General features: G+C 42.1%; 2 protein-coding genes and 1 non-coding gene across 7 annotated transcripts in view; 2 read left to right on the top strand and 1 right to left on the bottom strand.

Annotated features, from left to right (window-relative positions):
• The window catches only part of GKN2 (gastrokine 2), a 322,064-nt gene that overhangs the window by 158,606 nt on the left and 135,503 nt on the right, over positions 1–27,955 (bottom strand). The gene's annotated exons all lie outside the window — the stretch shown is intronic.
• ANTXR1 (ANTXR cell adhesion molecule 1) overlaps positions 1–27,955 on the top strand; it is a 216,804-nt gene that overhangs the window by 98,335 nt on the left and 90,514 nt on the right. For 2 of the 4 annotated variants that reach the window (XM_040458662.1, XM_040458663.1), the window contains exons 11-12: positions 2,242–2,311; positions 3,801–3,879. In XM_040458662.1, the coding sequence (XP_040314596.1) occupies positions 2,242–2,311; positions 3,801–3,879 (149 nt within the window). Of the gene's footprint in view, positions 1–2,241; positions 2,312–3,800; positions 3,880–4,934; positions 5,119–25,457; positions 25,777–27,955 lie in introns of those variants that run through there. The other 2 variants (XM_040458664.1, XM_040458665.1) reach the window with 2 other exon arrangements.
• On the top strand, positions 15,273–15,379 carry LOC121019318 (U6 spliceosomal RNA). The gene has a single exon (XR_005785531.1). It is a non-coding gene; the product is annotated as a U6 spliceosomal RNA (small nuclear RNA).

Raw genomic sequence — 27,955 nt, 5'->3', positions numbered from 1 at the left:
CAGAGACCATGTTTCTCTTCTCAAAGCCTATGTCTCTAGCTCAAAGTAGGTCTTTAATAAATATTTGTTGAACGAATGAATGAACAAAAGAATGAATGAATGAATGCATGCGTGAATAAATTAATAAATGGTTTGGAATAACCGAACTTTTCACCACTTGAAAATTTGCTTAGACATCAGAGGAGACTGTAACGGACCATCCTCTTCTTCCTGCTTCCATGGAGACACAGTGCTTAGCACTCAGATGTGTCCTCTAACTCCCACCCCCGGTGGCTCTGCACCTTCAACTCAGGCATGGAGGGCACGAGGCTTCCTAATCCCCACTCAGGCAAGCATTTCGTGTCTGCCACAGTCCAATGTCATTAGACACATCAGTTTCATAACATGCCAATAGCAGAATACTGTCCTTCAATTATACATGTGTTCCTTTCTGTCTTCTAGGGCAGGCATTCATACTCACAGCTGATTAAAGGGACTCATTTTATTCAGCTCCATCTCACCCACAGGTCCTACCACAATTCTTGGCACAGAGCATGCACTCTTAAATGTTGCATCATGAAGGAACAAGTGCTATATACTGACTACAGTCAGTAACTTCTCAGACCTGCTTCTGGCCCCAGAACCTGGGACACAATGACATTTTTAAGGAGCTCAAGATGAAACCTGCTTAAGATTTCCCCAGTCAACCCACAGAATAAGAGCAAGAACTTCCCACCTCTAGTGTCCCCCCGCTTTCATCCATCTTTCACAGCTGCATCTGCTGAAACTTCCAAAATCATCACTTCAAGTTTTTCTCCCAAAGTCTCCAAAGATCTCTTTGTGGCTAATAGACTTATGTCCAAATTCCTCAGTCTCACTCAAACTTCTTCCTATACTGATCTTTTCAAATCCTACTTCCCTCCTACCCTGGCATATGTCTTGTTTGTGCTCTGCCTTTACTCATGCAATTCCTCTTGCCATTCTCTTCGCCAAAGTACATCTCAGGTTTTGTGTTTCCTGTCGCCTCACCACATCGCCCACCTAAAGGGAGCTCTCTGTCTTCTGAAGTCAAATGATATTTTGGCTTAGCCACTTCTAATATGTCAGCAAACTTTTTCTTTTTTAAAAAATTGAGATACAATTGATAAATAGGTTTATGTTAGTTTCAGATATACAACAGAGTGATTCAATATTTGTGTAGAAGGTGAAATGATCACCACAATAAATCTAGTTAACATCCATCACCATACATAGCTACAAGTTTTTTCTTGTGATGAGAACTTTTAAGATTTGCTATCTTAGCAACGTTCAAATATGCAGTATAGTATTGTTAACTATAGTCACCATGCTGCATATTACATCCTTATGATTTATTTGGTAACTGGAAGTTTGTACCTTCTGACCACCTTCTCCCATTTCGCCCATCCCCCATCCCCACCCCCACCCTGACAACAACCAATCTGTTCTCTGAATCTATGAGTTCATTTTTTTTCTTTTTTAGATTCAACAAAAAAAGTGAGATCATATGATATTTGTCTTTCTTCATCTGACGTATTTCACTTAGCATAATGCCCTCCAGGTCCAACCACGTTGTTACAAATGGCAAGATTTACTTTATTTATGAATGAATGATATATCTTGTGTATGTGTGTGCAGACACACATACACAAGATATATCATTGTGTGTGTGTATATATATATACACACAATGATATATATATACACTATATATATACACATTATATATATATTCTATATGTATTGTGTTATACATTATATATATATATATATATATATATATATATATATATATGCCACATTTTCTTTAGCCATTCATCCATGGATGGACAGTTAAGTTGTTTGCTTCCATGTCGTGTCTTGGCTATTGTAAACAATGCTGCATCAGCAAACCTTCTCCAATGAATATGACTTCTCTCTCAAACTAGACTCAGACTTGAAGCTCCCCTGGGGACCAGGCTTGTATCTTCTGGTTTCCCCTTGGTTATGCTTGGTCTATGGTAAGAGCTCAGTTTCTATTTGTTCCCTGATTAACTCATCTGGATGTATGAAGTCAGAGACTAGTGTTCTGGCAGGAGACTGTAAGTGCGTTCACTTGAGTGGATTTTATGGCTCAAGGCTAGTTTCTATTTCAAATAGTTACTGCTTTTCTAGTGTCTCCCAGGAGTCGGTCTCTAGGAGTCACTGAATATGAAATTATAAAGTCACTTCACTCCTCTTAATCCAGTGACTTCCTTTTTACAGATGAGAAGCCCTTCACTGTGGAAGATACTTATTTGCTGTGTCCAGCACCTATCTTAAAAGAAGTTGGCATGTAAGTTTCCACCAGCAACTGAACCTCACAGCCAGGGAGGAGAGAGAAGGTAGAGGGGACAGAGGGAGAAGAAAACGTCTCTCTTCATTGTCATGATGCAGTCTTTGTCTAGACCTTTCCAGGTAATGATGATGGTGCCCATTTACAGTGAGCAGGGCACCAGGACAAATGTTTCACAAAGGGGATCTCACTTTATCCTCCCAAGTTCCCAAAGAACCAGGTACTCACGTCATCCCAGTTTTACAGATGTGGAATCTATGGCTGAGAGAATTTAAGTAGAATTTAAGTAGTTTGCCCAAGGTCACACTGCAGTAGTGGGACTGTCTAGATTTGAATAAAGGTGTGTCTCACACAACTACATTTCTAGAAAGCTCTCACACTTCCCTCTCACAAACTTTACCTTGCCCCGTCATCGTAATTTCCCTGCTAGATGATTATCTCCTCCTTAGAGATATGGAAGCTCAGAAAGGAAGCTCAAAGGGGCTAAGTGGGTCCAGAGCTGGTTGAAGACTTCAGCTTCAGACCTTCTGAGGCCAAGCTCAGTGCTCCTTCCTCTGAGCCTCTGCAGGACATTGGGTGTTCACCCAGACTGCACAAGGTTCTGTGAACTAATTTATGGGGAGAAATTCCATGGCAGTGCTATTATAATAGGTGGTGGTGAAGTGTGATGAAAATATTCAACAGAAGGAAGACAATTAGTACCCTGAGCAAGAAAAGAACTATGTGGGGAAGCAGAGAAGCTGTGTTTGTCAGAGAACACAAACTCATTTCTCTGTAAACATGTCTACAACAGGCTGAAGATAGAATGGTGGTCTTGAGGAAACAATACTAAACATTTTCATCTAAATTCTGCTTTTGATCATTTGTTCTAATGGTAAAGCCTCCAACTCTGGTTGCCTAACACTGGTCTCCAAGTCCACTGATTCCACCAACTAACCCTGTGTCCATACGGCCAAGTACAAGCAAAATGCAAGCTCAGGTTTCAGTGAGTCTCACAGAGACGGAAGGTGGATGGAAGGTAACTCATCTACTGCTGTACCTCCGTGAGTTTGCCAGGATGGTCACAAACCCCCTCGTCAGAATCAGTTACTGATAGCCCCAATAATAACAACAGAACATTAAGTTTACAGCGTGACAAGTTTATCCCCATAGACTCGAGCCATCTTTGGGGAACACTTCTTCCTATGACAATGTGACAGGTAAATTAAATGGCAGCAGGCTTTTCCCATTCAATGCAATTTGCTGCAATGTAAGAAGGGCTGAATGCAATGCCTTGATACACTAGCCAAGGGTATCCTGACGTCTCTAGAAGGTTACAGTCGATGGACCCTAGAGACTTCCTCTACATTTTACAGGCCCCAGGGGAAGAGACCACAGTCTTTCCCCTGGGTAGTGAGGAGCAGGGCTTACAGGGGACCTCAGTGTCAGCTCATGGGCCCCTGCTCTTTGTACACCTTGCTGAGCATCTCTGGCTCCTTTGTCATTGCAGGAAAGCAGCGCTTCAGGTCAGCATGAACGATGGTCTCTCTTTCATCTCCAGTTCTGTCATCATCACCACCACACGCTGTGTAAGTCACTTTCCCTTTCCTGAAGGCTTTATTGTCATTCTCATTTCCCTGGGAAGTTTCCAGTTCTGCATTCTGTTCATGAGCTTTGATCCCAGCTCCGCAGGGCCAGCTGTAGGCTGGACCCCAGAGGGTATCGGGAATGCCTGTGCTGGGCTTCTCCAGGTTCCTCATCTCTGAGCAAGGGTGAGAGCTGAACACACCTGCATGTCTGGATGGTAAGATAGGGCCATTGTCTGTGCAGTAGTGATGGGAGATATCTGGGTAGACTGTGTCTAGGAGGAATTGTGCAGAAAGAAATTGGATGGCACACACAGAAAGCACATCTTAGGGAGTTTTTCTCTAAAAGGAAGCAGGGCAATAGGGCAGAAACTAAAGGGCAATGTGGAGTATAAGGAGAGTCTTGTTTAGAATGGGAGAAATTGCAGCTTGTTATTATGATGGTGGAAATAATCCTGGAGAAAATGGAAAATTGATGGAGCAGGGTGGGGGCTATGCCAAGGGGATTGTGAGGCACGAGTGGGATTGTATTCCACCAACTCTTCAGACACTCCTTCTCTGGATCCTTAATGGCGGGTGGTTTTTTTTCTGGCTACATATAAAATCACCTGGAAGACTTAAAAAAAAAAATTATGATGCCCCCAGACTCATGCCAGAACAATTGAAGCCAAGTCTGGAGTGGGCCCTAGCTTTGGTGGTTGCAAGGCCTCCTGGGAAGGTTCTTGTGTGTGACCATGGGTGGGAACCCTTGCGTCAGTGCAGCTGCTCCCTCCCGCTGTCAATATGTCAGAGCTCAGCCCATCAGAGGACTGTCAGGGCTAAGGGAGCTTTTATACAGTCCTCAGCCCCTAGCATGAGTATTTCCAAAATAACCTTTGTCTGAATATTCGGTTGTTGTCACCAAGTGCATTTCTTCCACTGAATCATTCTAAGGGCTAATGTGTTTGACCTGATGGTCAGCATGGACAGATCCTATGGTCACATTCTGCCTGGGCACTGGAGGACATGTCATTAGAGCCCCCCACTGATTGGGGCTTGTATCCCTCATACTGTCACAGGTGGACAAGAACTAGCAGGCATGCACTGAAGCCAGACAAAATAAAAATGAGTCATCTCATAAATGAGCAGGAGATCCGGCCTCCGGATGGACAGTCTTCCCTCCCAACTTGCCCCTCTGCCCGCCTCCCACAACACACATTTCCATCCTGTGTTAGGAGCAAACCAGTTTTCTTAAAAGCAGGCTAAACCAGTGCAATGGGTATGGAAAATGGAAAAGTTTTACTTTTCTTTTTTAATGTTTTATTTACTTTTGAGAGAACACAAGTGAGGGAGGGACAGAGAGAGAGGGGCAGAGGATCTGAAGTGGGTTCTGTGCTGACAGCAGCAAGCCTGATGTGGGGCTTAAACTCATGAACTATGAGACCATGACCTGAGCTGAAGTCAAACACTCAACCAGCTGAGCCACCCAGGTGCCCCAATGGAAAAGTTTTACTGGACCAAAATAAGAAATTAGGGTTGTCACAGAAAAGTGTCACCACTGAGAAATGTCTGAGTCTCAGACACCCCTCAGTGGAACATCAAATCTGGAAACCAAATATGAAAACTTTCTGGAGAAGCAGTGAAATTTCAAGTGTACCGCCTGCTTCTTTTAAAAATTGACCCTTCTGGAACTTGCCAACCTGCAGGAAATGATTAAAATACCCCAAACCTAACAACTCCATTCCAGATTCCTCCCTGCTTTGGAGTGATCCAGCAGTTTGGGCCTGCATTTCTCATTATGTCTGACCATACCACAGAGAAACAGCCATGCCCTTAAGGCCACAAGGGCATGAGGAGGCGGAAGGGAAACACCTCAGGACCAAACTTGTGGTATGGCAGATACAGGACTATGACTGATGGCTTAAGCCCTGGGCCTGTAAGCCAAGAAGAAAGGGTGTCCTCTAATGTACTGAAAAATGAAAAGAGCTCAGAGCCAAGTCCCCTCTACCTTCCCATCCCACTCCAGCCTTCATTTACATCTTATATCTCCCTTACCTGAGTGCTCATCGCTCAGTTTTCTGCTCAGTTGACCCTTGATAAACACCACCCCATCACATCTTATGCGCTATTGCCCTTCTCACCTGAAAATGCTATATGTCTACAACAAAATTATGAACACCCTAAGATTTGAGATCCAGGACCATTCATTCATTTATTCAACAAATATTCATTGATCATGTGTAACATGCCAGGCACTGTCCTGCGTATCTAAGTTGACTTTCACTGTCAATTAGTTGTGTGGCCTTGACCAAGTGATTTAGCCCCTTTGTGCATCAATTCCCTAATCTGTAAAATTGGAATAATACTACTTTATCACTCTTAGCAGCATCATGAATATTAAATGAAATGAATGCAGAAGGCCTGGCTCGTAGTAAGTGCTTAATAAATGTTAGCTGCTGTTCTAGTGGAAGCTGAGCTAAAATTATTGAACTCTTTTGGAAATTCTCTCCAGAGAGTTGGCTCCCACTTCAGAGTCCCATAATAATAAAGGAACTCTTCTTAGATAAGATGGATCCCTAGGGGTATATGTCTGTTACTCAGCCAAGTGCAGGTGATTGAAAGGAGGTAGGCGAGATGGTCAAAATCATCCAGAGAAGGAAATGGACCTATATTCAAACATAAAACCCCCATCCCCAGCAGGACCCTACACAGAAGCTCCAATTAAAAAGACTGAAGCCACCTCTGGGCAAAACAGAGATGCAGGTAGAACGTGTGGTCATCCAGAATATGAAGTAAGGTCTTGGACTTGACGTTTGTTTCTTCAGCAGCTGGTTTGGAGGACAAGGTTTTTAGATCAGAAGTGATCCCCTGAGTCTGAGTAAAGGGTTAGTCCTGTCTGTGCCAGTCACAGCCTGCCCAGCCCATCACCTGGAACCAAAAAGAATTCTAAAATATGTAGTTGAGTCTTTTCTTTTCTCGCTTTATTTGGTGCCCATTTGGATAACCATGCCACAGTTTTCAAGATCCACAATGAATAACTGTCGCCCCTGCCAGGAGCAGAAATTCCATGAAGTTTTACAGGAAAGAGTTTTTTCCATCCAAGAGCTAAAAGATTCCTATACAAATGGTAAACTTTACTGAGCTCCGGGACTCTAGAAAATGGTTTAACATCCAAAGTCCTCTTTCACCAGCATATGTGAATACATCCCCTTTCTTCCCCAACCTCTAGCAGTTGGGAGGGGAGGATCACTACTATGGTGCTGCTTTAGGGGAAATAGTTAAAAGAAGTTTGTCCTTTTTAGAGCAGAGCAAGCAAATGTTAGCCCCTTAAAGAAGTGTTCATGAAAGATTGTCCTCATTTAGATAAATGCCTTCAAATTTGACGATTTCCCAACCAAAGTGTATAAAAATCAGAATCATTCAACAAGTATTTCTTGACTTCCTACTGTGTCATCAGTGTTCCATTTACTTTTACAACATTGCTACTCTTAAGGAGCTTAAAATCCAGTTGGAGAAAGGGGCCCAACAAACACGTAAAAGAACATGTGAATAAAGAACAAAATTGTGTGAGCCAGGTGTAAATGCAATAGAATTTCAGAGCGGGGAACAAGGAGTGAATTCAGGAAGAGACACAAGGGCTTCACGGAGGAGACAACCCAAGTGGGGACTTGAAAATGCTAATTTCAGTTTGTGAAGGTGGGAAGAGGCCATCCACTAAACAGAATCCAATCTGAGCAAGGACTAGATATGTCTATGAGCACAGTTTGTTTGTGGTCCCTCTAGGGACCATTAACTCTTTTTCTCTTTTTCTCTCATTTTGTATCAGTTTCTGGTGCCTTCTGATTTGGGGCCGTTTCTCAGGTTGGCAACCATTTTCCCGGGATGCCCTAGTTCACACAGTATGTACAGTGAGGCCCAGCTGATGCTCCTCCCTATTAACTATGATCAGGCTTTGATTTGTGTTGGTTTCCAGTGTATTAGAGCATCACTATCTTTGAAGAAAGGAAAGAGACAGAACATAAAGTTCTAAAATCAACACTAAATCAGCCGAGAACCCTGCCTTTTCCCCACTAACTTATATGGAAAACAGCCTGGCTTCAAGGGGCAGCAAGGTTGAGCAAATTTGAGAGGACCCATGTCAAGTCACTGTTCAGAGAAATTCTTTTCGAATGAAAATTAAAATGCCACCTATTCAGCCTTGAGAGATCACAACCAGAACAACTGCTTTGTAATTGTAGCACAATGGAGGAATAAAGAATACAGGATATTGAGTCAAAGTCCTAATTTCGAATCCCAGCCCCTCCACCTTGTAGGGTGATCTTGGGCACATTTGCCTGAGCTTGTCTCTGAGCCTGTCTGGCATGGTTGTTGCAAAGATTAAAGGCAAAGTGTATAAGGGGCTTAAGGTACCTGGTAATAAGTCAAAGAATGACAGTCGTTTACTAGTTTATTGAGATTGTCTTTCTTTGCCAAGTAAAAGTCTAATGGCCTGTCTCATTGAAAGATTTGCTGCTCATGCCCTGCAGAATATAAACAGGCAATGTTTCCCTGATGAAAAGTTATGATTCCTTTTGGGTCTATGATAAGCCTATAATCTAGGAAGAGGCTAGGGAAAACTTTGAAGATGTTGCCTGCAGGCTAACTAGGGGAAACACCAGTAAATTAGATCTGGTGGTAAGTCAAATAGGATTAGGTTGCAGTCTCTTCACCATTTTTGAAAAAAGATTTTCTCAGTAAATGAATCATGTAAATAGTAACATAAGGGGAATGTTTAGAGCATTTCAAAGAATGAATTGAAACAACTATTTACTAAGGTTTATGCATTATTACCAAGTAAAAACTATTATCATTTAAAATGTTCTATCACGCTGAGCATGTTGGGGGGCATTTTATCAGAGGAGGTAACATTTCATGCAGAAGAGAAACACCGCTTCAAGAGGCATTTCACAACAGACTGAAACTTCCAGTGTTCTCCGAAATAGCCCCAACTCACCATGGTTTGGGAGTATGGTTTGGTTTCTATGAGGATGAACAGGATATTAACTTATTTTCCAAGGATTTTTTGAACCATTTTATCCTTCATATTTTCATGAATTCACACTGTTCTTTCTGAAGCTAGTAGTATTTTTCTACTTATATTTGTTTGAAGGAGAGAGACATCAACAATGCACAGGAGGGCCCCCACCCATGACAAAAAATTATCTTGTCCAAAATGTCAATCTAAAGAATCAGAATTTCTTGGAGAGAGCCCAGGATTCTGCATTCTTTTTTTTTTAAGTTTATTTATTTATTTTGTAAGAGAGGGAGCAAGAGAGAGCATGAGCAAGGGAGGGACAGAGAGAGAGGGAGAGAGGATTCCAAGCAGGCCCTGCACTGCTAACGCAGAGCCCAACGCAGGGCTTGATCTCACAAACTGTGAGATCATGACCTAAGCCAAAATCAAGAGTCAAACACTTAAGCAACTGAGCCACCCAGGCGCCCCCAGGATTCTGCATTCTAATAAGCTTGCCAGGTAAATCTTGAACACACAGGACTCTTACATTATACTTACCTGACACTAATTGTCCTCCAAAGTTTAAAAAAATCATTAAAATCTATTTAAGAAAAATGATTTATTCTCTTGATTCACTCCCAATCCCATTCATTTAAGAATCCCAAGATTTTAAAATCAGACCCTCTGTTTTATGTTGCTTCTTTTGGACAATATTTTCTGGTATAAAAATAGGAATTTGCTGAAAAGGATAATTTTAGCTCAATGTGACCAGTCTAGGATCTTCTCCCTTTTGGGTTGCCAGGCACAGACTGTAAAACTTTGTCTCCAAATGCCCCTTTCCCATGTTCCAAGTCTTCCCTTTGTTTCCACCTCTCACACTAAGGCTTAGGGAGCCACAGACTTGGCTTCTTGTTTCAGGAAGAGAGAACCCAGTTAGCCTCAGTATTGTTTTTAACACTGAATGGCTCCCAATGTCTCACGAGAAAGTGGGCCTCCAACTGCCAAACAGAGATAGATTATAAGTTTGGAAACAAGTGAAGACTTGAAGTAAAACAAACAAAACAAACAAAAAACTCACAGACATTGGAAAGAATAATTGTCTCCCATGCACAGCATAGCACATGTGCTTCTTGAGGAAAAAAAGCAAAGATTGTGTCTTGTTCGCCATTGCAACCCAGCACCTGGCACAATGCCTGCACATAGTATTCAGCAGATAGTTGATGGTTGAATGAATGAATGGACTCAATCAAGGGTCATACTGAGATCATGATGGTACCTGATGGTAGGAGAGAAAGGGAGCCAGAACACAGCAGTATTAGAACAGGGAGCACTGAGTTGGTTGAAAGATAGTTCAACAAAGAGGATGGCCAGCCAAGGAGCATGGTGCAAGATGCACATCCAAGGAGCATGGGGAGCTTGAGCATGATTTAAGAGGGACAAATCTATCAGCTGAGAAACTACAACCAGTGATTCCAGACAGGGCAATAGTCAAAGACCTCCTCAGAACAGCACCAGCTCCACTAGGAGCAGACTCTTGTCAGGGTGTACACACCTGGAGAAGGGGTCTAGAAATAGCCTTTTCAACTGGATCAAGATTCAGGCAGGCCTCCAATGCATGAAGGTGTATAGCACCAGGCTGGAAGCAAGGCAGAAACATAGAGACTGATACAGAATCTAGGTAGCTACATTTTTTTAATTATTATTTTGTTTTTTATTTTTTAAAATTTACATCCAAATTAGTTAGCATATAGTGAAACAATGATTTCAGAACTAGATTCCTTAATGCCCCTTACCCATTTAGCCCATCCCCCCTCCCACAACCCTTCCAGTAACCAACTGTTTGTTCTCCATATTTATGAGTCTCTTCTGTTTTGTCCCCCTCCCTGTTTTTGTATTATTTTTATTTCCCTTCCCTTATGTTCATCTGTTTTGTCTCTTAAAGTCCTCATATGAGTGAAGTCATATGATTTTTGTCTTTCTCTGACTGACTGATTTCACTTAGCATAATACCCTCCAGTTCCATCCATGTAGTTGCAAATGGCAAGATTTCATTCTTTTTGATTGCCGAGTAATACTCCATTGTATATATATACCACATCTTCTTTATCCATTCATCCTCGATGGACATTTGGGCTCTTTCCATACTTTGGCTATTGTTGATAGTGCTGCTATAGACATGGGGGTGCATGTGTCCCTTTGAAACAGCACACCTTTATCCTGTGGATAAATACCTAGTAGTGAAATTGCTGGGTCGTAGGGTAGTTCTATTTTTAGTTTTTTGAGGAACATCCATACTGTCTTCCAGAGTGGCTGCACCAGCTTGCATTCCCACCAACAATGCAAAAGAGATCCTCTTTCTCTGCATCCTCGCCAACATCTGTTGTTGCCTGAGTTGTTAATGTTAGCCATTCTGACAGGTGTAAGGTGGTATCTCATTGTGGTTTTGATTTATATTTCCCTGATGATGAGTGAAGTTGAGCATTTTTTCATGTGTCGGTTGGCCATCTGGATGTCTTCCTTGGAGAAGTGTCTATTCATGTCTTTTGCCCATTTCTTCACTGGATTTGTTTTTTTGGGTGTTGAGTTTGATAAGTTCTTTATAGATTTTGGATACTAACCCTTTATCTGATATGTCATTTGCAAATATCTTCTCCCATTCTGTCGATTGCCTTTAGTTTTGCTGATTGTTTCCTTCACTGTGCAGAAGCTTTTTATTTTGATGAGGTCCCAATATAGGTAACTACATTTGTTAAGTCCAAGGAACACAAAGATATGAAACATGGGAAATAGACAAGTCTGGAAGGAATCGCAATTTAATGTGATAAGTTCTCTAATAGACAATTTAGCAATGAAGTAGAGTGTCTAGGAAATCCACAAACAGAAGAGATAATAAGTGAACTCAGTCAGGAGAGAGTAGGCATGGGCAAAGGCATGCTTTGGGCCACCATGGCTGTGATTGGTTGGGATGGGGTATTAGAAGAACAGGTCAGAGATGAAACAACTGGGCCCAGTTGGAAAGGCCTTCCTTATCTGCCATAGTTTGGAGTTTCTTTAATATGTAATTTAAACATTATATGTGATGCAGTTTTCATGTTAATTTCCAGTCTTTCCTAATTCAAGAAATAAAAACCTCTTATCTTCAGAAAAAAAAAAATCTAAGTAACTGCAGAAAAGCTGTGACTTGGAGAGCATTGGCATGGCCCGAGCTCACAATGGAATACCAGAAACTTAGGCTGTGGCAGTTTACCCAGTCTGGATGCTGCCGGCAACAGCTGAGGGGTGCACAGATTGCCCTGGTCGGGGCTGGCCCTGAAGGGGGTGTGCTGGAGCTCACAGGTAGAGGCTGCAGTGGCTTTACCTAAGACAGGCTGCAGAGAGGGGGTAAGGACCACTCCCCAGAACTGTCTTAAGAGTTCTGTCCTGGGCACCTTCCCAGGTTCACTTTGTAAATCAGTTCAATTCTTTACCAATTGCTTTGAAATAACTTGGGAAAATACAAATCCAGCCTGGTTTTGTAGTCATATGGCTATGTAGGTAAACAGACAGTTGGCATGGCTGTCCTTGCCAAAATTTCTTGAATTTCACCAGCCTGTTAGGGAATGAGTCCAGCAGCCTGTGCTGAGTGGCAATCTAGCCTTCCAACATAATAAAATATTATTGCATACTCCTCAGAAAAAAGTAGAAATCATAGAAGACTTTTTTCTTCTATTTCTTTTCCAAGGTCAGCAAAACAGTCCATCAATCAAAATAGGTAGCTATCTTTGGGATAGACACTTCATACCAATAGCTATGTAGGTCTCTTTAATAAGGAAGGATGGGAAGGAAGGAGGTTGCTGGTGGCAAATGGGGCCAATGATCAGGATAAATGGGTATTAAAACAGTACTATAGGCAAAATGTTAAGGACTCAAAGAAGAATAGCCAGTCAATACCCTCCAGAACCCTACAACATAGGTGCCAAGGCAAGATATACACTCCAAGAGGTAAATATTTTACACTTTGGGGTACAAAAGGCAAATATCACACAGGAATCAGAAATTCCTCCATCTGTTCCAAAGACTCAGGAGGCTCCTCACAGGCCTTTGGAAAACTCACTTGATACACGCACTACACACTTTGAGGAGTGTCTACTTACTGGACCTAGTGCATTACATCACAGTTACCCAAGAATGTGTTCCCCCCATTCTTGCAAGAGAGAGCTGGACAAATGATTCCAGAAATTCAGGGAGAACAAGTAAGAATCTCGTGATTTTCTCAGCCCAAAACCTTTACCCCATGAGTGTCCTTTCCCCAGTAAGACCCTCCCCAAACTGTTCCCAATTCTAGGAAATGGCCCCTGGAGAAGACAAGTCCTTTCCAAATACCCAATCAAGGAGGACAGGACTAGGGCCCACACTCTGACTTTCCCCTATAGGTTTCTTCATCCTAACATTATTCTGGTTCCTGTGCAACTCACTCCCACACCCACCTCTCCTTGTTCATTGAGCTGCTGCCTATTCACACGGCCTGGAAGGGTAAGGGGAGACTGGATTGGAGGGGAAATGGGAGACTGACCTTGAAGAGGGTTTGAATGACAAACAGAAGGTGGAGTTTGGACAATGGGAAGTCATTCAAAAGAAGCAAAAAGCAATATTTTAGGAAGATCAGTCCCTCATTTGTATGTTCCAAGTATATTAACAAAATAGCATTAATTTGGATTAATTGATTTATAAATGTGTTCATTTGGAAAGGGAATAGGCTCTAGTTTACTTTTACATTATCTGAAGGGAACTTTGTAACAAAAATGGCCAACCCACAGCCCCAGGGCTACAGGTGACTCATTAACGTTTCATACTCAGCCCTGAAAAAGGATGGCCTTTACTTTATTGTTGTTGTAATTATAGGTAATATGTCCTTTGAAAGATGTGGCTTAACAAACCGTAGGGAACAGACTAGTTGGAGAAGTAAAGTGGGAACAAACTTGGGATCAGATCAATGTGGTGGCTGAAATCCTGGCCCTTAAACAGCTGGCCTGGTACACAGTAGATACCCAGAGTTAGCTTCCTTACCCTGATGTTGTAAGCTCTGTGAGAATCAACACAGTGATGTGGTTTCCAAAGAGGCTCTGGCTTCTGAATTAACAGAAGTATCATATCCATGACTAAAAAAGTGACAGAACCTTTCAACTTGGTAGAGGTAAAATCTCATTTGCCTATTGTATGAAATACCAAGACGCTTCAAGGGAGATCCTAGAGAAACTGAATATGTGAAAAGTATTACCAAGTATGGTAAGTTATGTAGAATATTCTATGGAAAAAAAATAATAATAATAAAGAATATTCTATGGAATTGGGACTCTTTGATCTCAAGACAAGGAAAGACTTTGGCTATTTTTAGCATTTGCAGGGCTGTCCTGAGACAGGAGTGTCTGCTTTTATTGTATAGATCCAAGGACTAGAATAGGCTGATAGACAGTTTGTGGCTCAGTTTTTAAAACGGTCTTTATAACTGGCTGCTTCAGGGGGGAGTGAGCTCCCTGTTATAGCTGTAGTCAAGCACAGGTGAGTTGACAAGCTGGCAGAATTATGTAAACGCCATTCATGTATCAGACAGGCAATTGGACAGGAAAAGCTCTCAGACTCCTTCCAACACTGAGAGTCTATAATTCTAAACCTAAAAATCAGCTGGTGAAGGAGTAAGGTGAACATTATCAGTCCTATATAGTATAACAACTGAGTTTGGCTTTTGTATTCTGAAAATAAATATGAGATCCTTTTGTTGGCAATGCTAGAGACAGTGGGTCTTAGTGCAATTCAAATTGGCCAACCTCCACCTAATACAAAAAGAGATTATACTTCAGACCAAAGTGTGGTCCTTCTGAGCTCCTTCTGAGAACATCTTGTTTTCAAATAACCTCAAAACACACTTTCTAATTTACAAACATTGATATCCTAGTCATAAATCATTCTCATCTCTTTATTAGTCTCAGTAAAGCCATACTTAATGCAAGGTCTTTTTCACAATATCTAGTATTTTTTATTATTATTTTTTTAACAAAATGACCTGTGGTTTCTTGTACTGTCATTAGAAAGGGCAAAAGACCACAGGAGTATCAGAAGGCAGAACTCAGATATCGAATGTTGTTTATGAACTGAAATAAAAATAGTTTGCCAATATCTTTATTTTGATAACCCTTGTATGCATAAAAAATATCTTTTCAAATATGTTTTGGAGGATCCAAGCCGATTTGTTTTTCTTGGATGTTTGAGCAATTGACTTTCAATATTTTTATCTCAAAGTATTTTAAAGAATATGTTTTCCCTAAGTTTGAAATTTCCTTGTGTTGAGAATAAATGAGGGGAAAATTTTTTCTGAATCTATGCTCTTAAGAAACTCTGAGATAAGCACATATAAGATAGTAAAATTATTTTTAGAAATAAGAGTTAAGTGCTCGCTTCGGCAGCACATATACTAAAATTGGAACGATACAGAGAAGATTAGCATGGCCCCTGCGCAAGGATGACATGCAAATTCGTGAAGCATTCCGTATTTTTATGTTGTACGTAAAAAAAACAAACAAACAAAAAAAAAGAAATAAGAGTTAAATCCAAATAATCCATAACCAACATAAATATAAAGGACCAAACTCAACAGTTAAAACACAGATTGAAAAGTTGTGTTTAAAAAATATGCCACTGTACACTGTTTACAATAAAAAAATACATTCAATAAAATATAAGGGCACAGAAAGGTTGAAAATAAAAATATTAGAAAATTTATATCAGGAAAATACCAATGGAAAGCTAGTGTGGCTATATTAATATGAGATAAAACAAACAAACTTTATAGTAAAAAAAAAAGTTATTGGTATAAAGAGAACCATTACGTAATGTTAAAAGGAACACTTAACTTAGAGGGTGTAATTCTGATCTGAGCTTAATGCTATATCCTCAGCATATATAAAACAAATATTGACAGAACTACAAAGAGAAATTGATAAATCTGCCACCACAAGAGATTTAAACACAACTCAGTAATTTATAAATTAAGCAATCCAAAGAAATTTAATAAAATATAAATGTTTGAATAATGCAGTTAAACATGATCTAGTAGGCACACAATGAGGCTACAGTAAAATGTTCTAAGAAGGGTCCAAAATTTTTTGGTTGCATAAAATAGGGCCTATGCAATTACAAGATTAATGGGAAAAAAAACTTATTTTATACATTCTGAGACCCACTTTTTGCACATTTTAACATCTCTAAAATTAGGATGTTTCAGATAATCAATAATGTGTCATGATTTAATTGGCCGTGTTTTTCCCTAATGGCTAATAATCGGTTATCCCACAAGGATGCATTTTAAATTCAGTGAAATATTTCCCGTCGGTCTATACTGTGCCAAACAAAACTTGAACAAACGCTGAACAAAACTGATCAGTCACCTCCTCTCCACCATCCACCACATCCTCCATGGAAAAAGAGAACTCTAGCCACTCTGTTTTGGAGAGTGAGAGATAGACAGAGGGCAGGAGCTGATCACCTACCACATTACAGCCAACTTCATGAGATAGCCAGTTAGCACTATTGCAGGGCTTACCATACTTAGGAAAAGCTCACATTTTTTGAAATACCAAACAGACATCTAACTTTTTTATAAGTCAAAGCAAAGTCATAATGGAAATTAGGAAATACTTAAAATTAGTCAATTATGAAGATGCCACATCACAAACCTTGTGCATGCAAGGTGGTTCTTAGAGGGAAATCTATAGTCTTAAATGTTTATATTAGAAAAGAAGGAAGTTGTAAGTCAATTAGCCAAGCACTGAACTCAAGACATTAGATAACAACAGAGTAAACCCCTCTAAAAATAGATAAAAGTATGAAAGTAAGAACAGATTAGAAAACAAGATAAATGGAGAAGGGGGCACTTGGCTGGACACAGTCAGTGGAGCGTGTGACTCTTGATTTCAGGGTTGTGAGTTCGAGCCTCACACTGGGTGTAGAGATTGCTTAAAAATAAAACCTTTTTGGGGCGCCTGGGTGGCGCAGTCGGTTGAGCGTCCGACTTCAGCCGGGTCACGATCTCGCGGTCCGTGAGTTTGAGCCCCGTGTCGGGCTCTGGGCTGATGGCTCAGAGCCTGGAGCCTGTTTCCGGTTCTGTGTCTCCCTCTCTCTCTGCCCCTCCCCCGTTCATGCTCTGTCTCTCTCTGTCCCAAAAATAAATAAACGTTGGAAAAAAAAAATTAAAAAAAAAATAATAATAATAAATAAAACCTTTTTTTTTAAAAGATACATAGAGAAGTACATAGAGTAGTACATAAAGAAGTAATAAATATTATTTATTATATGTATGTAATAGGAAACTATTAGTTGGGGGCAAGGTAGATAAAAAAGAAAAATAGACAGTGTGTCTGATAACACACTGGTCAGTTCTGGATGGGGGACAGGTCACACTCACTGCTGTTACAGGTTGGATCAGTGCTGGAGGGAGATCATTAATCAAGGGAACCAAGAAAACACATGCTGATTGAGTTTATCTTTCACCTATGTCTGGGTCTATGGAAGCCTTTGTACACAAAATGGATGTTATAAAATACTGTACAATGTTTACATGTTACTCTCCACCATTCTTATCATGAGCTATAATTTGCCAGGTTACTACAAAACCCCCGATTCCTGAGGCTGCTTGCCCTTCTAATCACTATGGTTTTTGAAGTTTATGGTTCTGCTTTTTCCAGCCTCTCATCTCTCAGTATTATACATGTGTCTTCTATTCTAGATGTCCTCTTTCTAATTTGACAGTTTAAGATATCAGATATCAGACAAGCTTCTATAATTTGTATATAAAGTGAGAAGTCCTAGTCTCTAACTAAGAAAGAACTTGAGACAAAGTGTATGCCCTAAGTATACAACCTTTAGTGTATGATCGGTGTGTCCATTCGTGCCTGCTCCTGGGTTATTGAGGCTATTACGAATGCTTGAGTCTTTTGGGTTGAGTGTTCTAGATTAATGAATCCAGTTGTGACAGACACAATTGTAGGAAGAAGTGCACAATTTAAAGAGGATCCAAAAAGTGTGTATGAGTGGAAAGGAAGAGAAGGAGAGGGGGAATGACAGGGAGTGGGAGAGAGAAAGAGAGAGAGAAGAAGGAGGTGGTGGAGGAGGAGGAGGAAAAAGGAGGCGGAGAGGAAGGAGGAGGCAGGAAGAGGTGGAGGAGGAGGCGTGGAAAGGAGGAGCAAAGGGAGGACTGATTACCAGTTTGGGAAGTGGGCCAAAAAGAAGAGAGAGCCTGAAAGGATCTCCTTTCTGCCAACACTGAAGTAATTGCCAGTTCCTTAAATGGTCCAAAATTGGCAAAATCCATGGACTAGGCTATCACAGAACAGGAGGAGACAGCAGCCAAACCCAGACCATATCATCCTGGTTGGCAATTTATGGTCACATTGCACCAAATCACAAGCTGCACCACAGTCCTCACATGTCTTCTGATCTGGACATTGTTTGGGACTGATATGACTTACATCGTTTGCAAGCTCTTCCTTCTGCTTCCTACAGAATGATAAAGTCTCACAAGAGTATATAAATACCTTTCCTTTTGCAAAGCAACCAGCCCTCACCTATTCAGTAGGAAATTCAAAGTTCAGTGATTTAATTTATATTTCTCCAAAACAAGAGTCAGTCTGTGCCACAGGCAATACATAACTAGCATTCCTTTGCCATTACTGTGGTTGCTAGAACAGATGTTAGTGTAGTGCCCAAAGCAGTGGGCTTAATGTTTTGTTTCTTTAAAAAAAAAATTAAAAAGTATTTGAATAAGTGACAACTAAAATATTCCTGGGTTTCTTTTACACACAACCCAGTGTCAGGAGAACTACTTCATTTGCAGGCCAAGGAAATATGAAAGGTAACTTATTCTAAATTTATTAAATTGCTAAGGCAATTTATTTTACCTTCATTGCCCAAATTCATAGAATTGGAAAAAGATATCTAAAAGCTCAAGGTTTTGAGCTTGTGTATAAAAGGTACAAACTCAACCTAAATGAATATATAACAAATGTGGCTGATAGAGTCCAATCTGGCAACCTCAGGTGGCCTTTACCTGCTAGGCTTAAAATTTGTGAATGCACTGACTCCTAATAGATAAAGATGTTTGAGGATAATCAAAAACTTATATTCCATACTTCCTCACTCTAAGTAAAGTGATGTCTGTCCCTCCTTCGGTGCCTTTGATCACATTTCACTTTCCTTCTGGAATGCCCTCTCCTTTTCTCCACCTACCCACATTTCACTGTGGCTTCAAGGCCTGCCAAGTACTGCCTGGACCTGCCCCAGGATGCCTCACTGACCTTGGCAAGCCTCCTGAACGCTCTCTGCTCTGAGCTCAAGCATTGTGGTTTGTAGCATCATTTGAAGTTTAAGCACACATACCCCATACTGCTCCTTGAGTGAGCCCTGTGAATCAGTCCTGAATAACTAACTGGACACTGATGACATCTTCCAAGAGCGGAGACTGACTGTGTTCATCTTTCTGTGTCTCCTGCTGCTGACCATGTGTTAGAAACTCAACAGAAAATGATTAGTTGGTTTCCAGATACTCTGTAATTCAGTTTAGAGACATAGTTTTGAGGAATCAATCATCATGGTCACCAATGGTAAGCATCTATCTCCATGAGGCACCATCCAAATCATAGGCTTGGCTTCTACCTTTCCAAGTTTATAATCTAAGGCTAACAGTATATAGTAGGTATGCTTACTTGCTGATAATAGGTAATAATGATACTAATATGGGAGGGATGGCCAAGAAGGCCAGTTGTGCACATACATTAAATAAAGAGCTACATTAAAGGCAAGCAGACCAGTCCCTGCAATGGAACAAAATATGAAAACGAGAAATTAGCCTTTCTTTTCCAGTGTCATCATATTTGAATATTACCAAGTAACTTTCTCTCTAATCCTATTTCAACAGCCCACTCACAGGAACTAAGGCATTTGGAGTACTAACGAGCCACATCTTGTCTGCATTATTCTCTAAAAACTGGTTTTGATTAACGAGCTATATGCATTTTAGGGAGAGAAAAGAAAGTGCTGAATGAATCCAAGATATACTTATTATCACCCTTCCCATCATAAGTGAGATGAAGTGTCTCTACTAGGTCAGGGTGACAAGAAGACCAAGATGATACTGGAAAACCTTGATATGGAGGGTCCTTCCATGACAAAGGACCTCAGAGCTTGAGTTTGAAGGAATATAGCATCAATCTTTCCCTTAATTGCATACTGACGATGGCTTATCTAGTGCTTCTGGTATTATTCATATAAGGCATAAAGCCATAAGATTTATAGCAAACTAGAATTTGCACGTCCAAATGATTGCTGCTCCTTCAAAATATTTACCTTGGAAAGCCGTATACTTTGTCCAACAATGCTGTCACAATGCCACCTATGTTCTGCACTCCTGCTCTGAAATGACCATAACTTCAAAGTCACATAACTTTGAATACCCTCAATAGAGGAATAGGGAAACATCATCATCTGATATGAAAACCACCTCTAATAGTTGTGGGAACTGGGTCTAGTGAATGGTAGTTTATCAAGCTGGGAACCTCCTTGGTGAAAAGAAAAGCATGACTAAGAAGGTATAAGATTTTCTTCTCGTGGCCTACAAATTGGTTTCAGAAACAGTTCCAAGGGAGGTGTTTCAGAATGGCTTTGAGCAATGGCTGTGTCACTGGAGAGTCTCCAGCATCCAAAGCCACTAGTTTAGAGGGAATTAGATTCACTTGGATGTGGGAGGTTTGCTATGGCACTATAAGAACAACCTCATTACTTTATAGCCACACTTTTTAAGAAGAGTTCCACTAGGGTTTAGGTAATTCTCACCTCATATTTTCTCTATACTGCTTACTCTGTGGGTTAAGGAATCCAATGTCTTCGATGCCTATCAATTTGATTGCCATTTCTAGCCCAGGTAGATTACCTCTCAGGTGGCAGGAATGAAGCATAATGTTTGCTTATGTTTTACCAACATTAATATTTGATCACCTTTAATGAGAGCTATTAAATTTACCATCGGGAAACCCACTTGGGCTTCCCTTTCCTCGACACTGGTATGGATGTCTGAGGGCATGTGGTTTCCCAAATACCTAACCTGCAACCACCTAGTGACACCATAGCTCCAGCCACAGTTAGCAAGAGATTGTTTACAGGAATCAAATTCATTTGCCTAGGCCAAGCCCAGGCACATCACCAGGAACATGACGTGGTGTTGTGTGAAGGAAGGGGTGAAGCAAGGGGTGAACAGAAAGGGAAATCAGTTCTATTGAAGGATGGCCATGTGCCAGGAGCTTCACATCTCTTACCTCATTAAGGATCAAGTCAATCCTGGGAAGTAGGAATTATCTCAATTTCATATACATAGGGAAAAGGAAGTTTAAGAGAAGTTAAGTAACTTATCTAAAGTCTACATATTAATAAGTGGAAGAATGAGGATTTAAATGATCTTTTACTGGGGTACCTGGGCAGCTCAGTCAGTTGAGCATGTAACTTCTGATTTCAGCTCAGGTCATGATCCCAGGGTCATGGGATCAAGCCCTGCGTCAAGCTCCACGCTCAGCGTGGAGCCTGCTTGGGATTCTCTCTCTCTCTCTCTCTCTCTCTCTCTCTCTCTCTCTCTGTCTCCCTCCTTCCCTCCTTCCCTCTGCCCCTCTTTCTCACTTATGCTCTCTCTCTTTAAAAAAAAAAAAAATCAAATAAATAAATAAATAAATAAATAATCTTTTCCTGATTCCAAAACCCAAGCTCTTTGCAGTGAAGTTCGTGAAGTTAGTTTCCAGGGACGGGGCCATGGTGGGAGAGGTGAGCAGCCTCGGGTGACATCGGCTCCAGTGCCACTTCTGCCACCCACTAGCTATGGAAGGTGTTAGCCTGCTAAATTCTAATTTTCCTCCGTCGAATAAATACTTGAGTGACTAGCCCTTTAATGTTTGAAACACTATGCTATGTCTCAAAATTACAAAGATGAGTAAAGTCATACTTGAGTCATCTAGGGGCTCAGTGAGAGAGACAAATACGTAATGATATCATTTCTATAATACACAGTAGATGCTAAAGTAGACATATAAAATGAGAGCACAGACTCAGAGTTCATTGGTAGTATTTACTTGTCTGTGTTCCCCACTCAACTCCAAGGTCTGCGATTGCAAAGACCATGTCCATCTTTTATGCCAGTGCCTGTAGAGGGCCTCACACAGTAGATGTTTAGTAAGTAGGCAAGGGAGGAATTAAAGGAGTGTTGCCTGAGCTAAGACTCGAAAGATGAGAAACAGCTACCCAAACAATACAAGGAATAAAGGGTGTTTCAGGGAGAAGAACATGAGAGAACAGTACAGTAAGGTATGCCTAGGTTTACTTTTCTCAAACACAAAGTATAAGGAGGGAAGTGAAGAGGAGAGGAGGTTGGAGGAATAAGAGAGGCCAGGTGGTGTAGGGCCTTCAGGTAAGGACCCATAATGAATTCTGGGGATTTGATGGACACCCTGAAACTGTCATCAAAATTTGTGAGCTTGTGCGTAAACGTGAATGTGTACTTTTCTGAGCAAAGGGGTGTATCACTTTCATCAAATTCTCAAATGATACAAACCTGTGCAGACAATGAGGAGCTGTTAGGGCTATCAGAACAACATTCAGACAGATGACTCTAGATGCAGCTGTAAAGGATGGAATTTGGGATAGCAAGATGGTGGTAGAGAAACCAGTGGAGAGCTGCCACTGTCCAGGAAAGAAATAATAAGGTTCTAACCCTGACCCGTAGTGTTGAGGGGGAGTAGACAGGGGCAGATCCAAGAAGAGGTTAGGTTGGTAAGTAGTGCCATTGAATGAGGAGAGGAGAGCAGGCTTGAAGGGGAGAACAATGAGCTCAGTTTGTTGACTCTGAGGCATCAGTAAGACCTGCCAGATACTTGAATGACCCCGATTGTAACACTGAAGCATAAAGAGAGATCTAGGCTAGAGATAAAGATGCAAGTCCTCAGTATTGAGATGAGAGTTTAAACTCTGAAGGGAAATGAGACAGCCCGAGGAAAGTGTCACACAGAAAAAAACCAGCACAGATCAAGAGTGCATCCATGGGTTGCACAACACTGTAGATGCATTGAACGCTCCTGAATTGTACACTTGGAAACGATTAAAACGGCAAATTTTACGTGTATATTTTTCACCATAATTTTTCAAAGTGAATTTAAAAAGCAGACTCACTTCAAGCAAAATAAAAAGTATATACCTTTCTAAAAACAAAAAATGGATCCATAGTGCATGCAAATATTTAAGGGACTGCGTACAGGGAGGAGCCCGTGAGGAAGGTGGGTAAGGGATAATAAGATAGGAGGAATGAAGTTCAGGACAGTCCAGTAACTGTCACAGATGCCAGAGGAATAGGACTCCAATAAAAATGCAGGGCGGTTTGGGTGGAGATGTTAGATAATCGCTAAGGTTGCTTCCAGAAATAACAGAATATATAAGCTATGAGAGAGAGAATCTTGGTCTCTGGGGCTTGCCTATCCGGAACGTCTCAGCAGCAATAAAATGACTTAAATTTCATCTTACAAAATAAAACCTGCCCGTGCTCCGCCAGTTTTGTCTGGGCAGGAAACAGAGCTCAGAGCAGCTGCTGAGAATGGTTCTATATTCCACTTCAGAGCACTGGAATGTGACACCTCCTAAGCGCCAGCCTGTGCCCTGGGAGGGAGGAAAGGAGCCTGGAGCCAAGGGGGCTGCAACAGGGAATGTAGGACCCCCCCCCCCCCAGCCTCCGTGGGTTCTCTCATCTGGAGAGGACAAGTCTCTTTGACTCTGCACATTTCCCTCGCGCCACGATGGCCTCTTCCGTATTTAGAACAAGCAGGTTGCCATGAGATCACAAGGTCATAGACCAGAACTGCCCCTGGAGAAAGGGTCATTTTCCCCTGAGGGCTTTCCAACAGTGCTTCAAACTCACCCTCACTCAGTACCAGAGAAAGAGGGTCAGGGGCTGGGGCAGGGGCGGGGGCGGGGGGGGGGGAGAAGATGAAGAGGGGCCACTGGGTAGCCTCATGCAGTAGCAAACCCACCTCCCGCGTCCTGGACTGCCCTGTGGCATCATCGGTTACCAACTGAATCCAGGGAAATAGCATTGCCAGCTTTTAAGAAGCTTGAATGGATCATCAGCTATTTTCTTGTCATATTTTTGGCAGGGTTTGGCTGAGAGCCCTTCAATGTGGCAGAATAAACCTGCTAATTCATTCTTTCGTGTTAAATGTTTAAAAGATAGCCTAGTCTAACCACGTGGAAGGATCTGATATCTTCAGTAATTCAGTGTTAATACTCAGGATCTGTTAGACCTGGCATAGATCATTTAGAGCGACCGCAAACCCACCACCGTCACTGAGGCTCTCATAACCACTTGGTTAATGATCCATGTGAGCTGTTGTCAAACATAATAGTTACCATTGCCAGGGCCCATCCTGGGAGAAGTTAAAATAAGATATTAGAGGGGACATTGTAGTGGGGGCAATAAAGCATGTGAACAAACAGAAATGAGACACCCCTCCTCCAAAATGATATGTGAACTTCAGTATTGCCTTTATTATGGTAGGCTAAAGACTGGCTGAGTGTGGCAGCAAATGGGCTGGAAACTGAAGCCCAGGATTAAATAGGTTTACCAGCCTCATCATGGGCAGGGGGCCTGTCCAGGGAAGACTTCAAGCCAGCAGCAGAGTTACTGGACAGCCGAGGTTTGAGCTGCAAGGTTGCTTATTTGAACGGGTCCCTCCTAGTTCTCCTACAGCTCTGGGAGGGGCCCTCATAATTGTGCAATTATACTTTTATGTTCTTTCTCTTAAAGAGGCACCCCCCTCAAAAAAATTGTATAAGCATCAGACCTCCTGGCAAAACCAGCTTGATATTGCAGAAGAGGAGAGAAGGCCCTGTCTCAGATAGCTAGCTCACAAGTTCAGTGGGAGCCAGCCTCCCTGGGGGCTGCTCCCTGGGGCAGCATGTTCTAGGAGTGACAGGGGGAACAGATCACATCGTGCTTGGTTCACTCTGGCCTTCTTTACCTAATGAGTAAAGTGGAAGAGAAGGTCTGCACACATAGGGAGCCCTCAACATGGAAAGACGCACAGCAGTGGGGAAGAACGTTCCCTCCTTACCTAAGACACCTCACTGGCCACATAATAACCCATGCCGGGCAGCGGGCAGGATCCCAGTCCAAACCCAACTGTGAGATGGGGAATAGCACAAAGTTTCTTTAATTTGAGTCTCCCCCAGTCTCCCAATGATTCTTCTCAATGTTATCCTCCTCTCTTTACCATGGCAACCCACAAAACAAAACCAAAAGGAGCAGCAATGCTTGGTGCTCTGTTGTCCACAAGCCTGCTTCTCTCTCATCACAGCACAAACAGGCCCAGGCCAGATCCCTCACGCTCATGCCCTGCATCAGAAATCCAAAATTACCTACAACCTACCAAGTAAGAGATGCTTCCATTATTCAGGTTTCCAAATCTATATCCTTGAAGACAGTGCTTCCTTGTCTTAAAAGAGATGCCCTCATTTGGTGAGCTGGCAACAGAAGGAACTAAAGAAATCTATGATGCAGGGATTTGGACTGTCAAGCCAGGCAGCCCTCCCGGATGGTTACCCTAGCAATGAGGACCCGGCTGGAGGGAAGGAGCAGGGCTGAGCACCGCGCCTTCATATTTAAGAAGGCATGAAATTATTCACCGAAGGAAATGGATGATGACCCTCCCCCCTAACTGGAAGAAGCACCGCCGTAGGCTGCCTGCGTTCCCACCCGCCTTTCAGCTCTATTCACATACCCCAGAACCCCCCCCCCACCTGTAATTATTGTTTAATTAAAGGGCCCTGTCGGTGTTTTACAACTTTTCATTTTTTAAATAAAACAAGAATTTAACTTGTGTTGAGATTTAGGCTGTCAGAAAAATCACAGTGGTAGGAATCAATCTTTGCTATTTATCTGCTTCTTTTTTCTCTCTGAAATCTTTTGAAGGTTTCTGGAAAATTACACACAAGAGCTGCCCAGAAAGGGCAGGCATCAGAGTCTAAGAGTTTGCTAAGCAAGTCAGCTCCTGCTCTCTTGGTGTCATAAAATCAGGTCCCTTCCCCTCCCCAGTGAGGGCTCTCAGAGAGCTTGGAGTATGTGTCTATGTCACCCTGGAGGCTGGTACCTGTTGAAATTACAAGGTCTCAGAAGCCACTTTGCTCTCTGTCAGCTGGCCATCCACAACAGGGCCTGTACAGACACAATTCCATAACAGGGCCACTGACCTAAACGGCCCCACTCAGTCCTGTGGTGCGACCGTGTGGGCCTGGGGGCGAGGGGGTCTCTTCAGTCTTGACCATCTTTGCCCTGGTGAAGGGGGAGAGCAGAGGCTAAGCCCACACACCTGTCCTAAGTCAGGATGAGAGAACAGACAGCCTGCGACCTTCCTGGAATTATCCAGCAATAAGCTTTGGGGAGCAGGCCCACAGGGCATGCCAGCAGACCGTGAGCTGGGACACAGAAGGGCAGGCCAGTGGCTAGAGCCCAAGGAGTCAAGGCAATTGGTACCAGAGCAAAAGAATGGAGCCGGGCTCCATTGTGGGGGCTCTGAAACATTCCACATGCCTTCCAGCCAATGGCAGAGCCTGCTCCTTAGCACCCAAGAGGGTTCTTCATTTTGGGACTTGGTAAAGATGCAAAAGAACTGGTTTAGAATAAGCGACTAATTTTGTGAATGAAGCAAATACCATTTACTAAACAGTGCAGATGTGTACGTGTTTGTATACTATATACTGATACATATTCAACAGGTTCTGTAGGGCCATCCTCACGTATGTTGTCAGTCCCTCCTCAACAAGGTTACGGAGTGAAACTGCAAGCCAAGACTATAAGGGGAAGGTGGGCCCTGCTGTGGTCCATTCCGGTTTTGCAACATTAAAATTGTGGGCATATAAATGTCTGTAAGTGGTTTGTATGTGGGAGGTCCCGGCTAAGGTCTTCGCTGAGTTTCCATTTTCCTTACCTGCAAAAAGGGAGTAACAATTCCTACAAGACTGCTTTCACAAGGTGCATTTAATTAAATGAGATAATACATACATACGCTTTACACAGCACCAGCAACACAGGCAGCACACAATAATGGTCAGCCATTGTTAGTAAAATCAGGGCCAAACTTGTCCATGAAAATGTAAATGTTTCCGAAGGGTGACCCTGTAAAGTGTCATCCTGAAAGAACCGGACAGCATTGAGGCAGGCCTCCACCTGGGCCTTTGACCCCCAATCTCTCCCTCCTTGAGGCCATACTCTAGAACGTCAAAAGCACTTGCTTCCCAAGAAACAAATCCAATAACGGTGCACCGGAGTCCCCTTGGCTCCGAATAGAAGCCATGCTCCTCTGCTCAGCTTGCACTGCCTCTCACAGTGACGTCCCCACTTCCCTTCCACTCCTACCCAATGCCCTTCTCTGCAGGAATGCCAGCTTCTCCTCCACCCTGCAGGCCCAGAGCTCAGTGCCACCTCCCAAGCACTCGGTTCTTAGCACTTGCTGGAAGCAATAGACTGCTGGTTACACCTGTGAAGTGTGGAACCAAACATCCCAGGTTCAATACCGCTCTCTTCCTGTGACATAGCGAAGTTTCTTTACCTGTCCTCGCCTTAGTATTTCTATCTATAGGATGTGAGAAATAATATTATTAAATTCATTTGGTTGTTAATGAGAATTAAGTGAGGTAACATACAGAAAGCATGTTAGTACATACAGTTAGTCCCTGACACATAGTAAGTACTCGGTAAATATTACCTGTGCTTATAATAATTATCCTCATCATCATCATTCCACAAGAATGTAAATTCTTTTTTTTTTTAATGGTTATTTATTTATTTTGAGAGAGAGAGAGAGCAGGGGAAGGTCATAGAAAGGGAGAGAGAGAATCCCAAGCAGGCTCCACACTATGGGCACAGAGCAGATGAACCGTAAGATCATGACCTGAGCCAAAATCAAGAGTTGGATGCTTAATCAACTGAACCACCCAGGTGTCCCCAAAATGTAAATTCTATAAGAATAGGGACTGTCTATATCGTTCACTGCCTGACAC

The sequence above is a fragment of the Herpailurus yagouaroundi genome, unplaced genomic scaffold (genome assembly GCF_014898765.1).
Source record: "Herpailurus yagouaroundi ecotype Mexico unplaced genomic scaffold, PumYag 221, whole genome shotgun sequence".
NCBI lineage: Eukaryota > Metazoa > Chordata > Mammalia > Carnivora > Felidae > Herpailurus > Herpailurus yagouaroundi.
The sequence above is the reverse complement of the archived record's forward strand: the minus strand, read 5'-3'. Positions and strand labels throughout refer to the sequence as shown.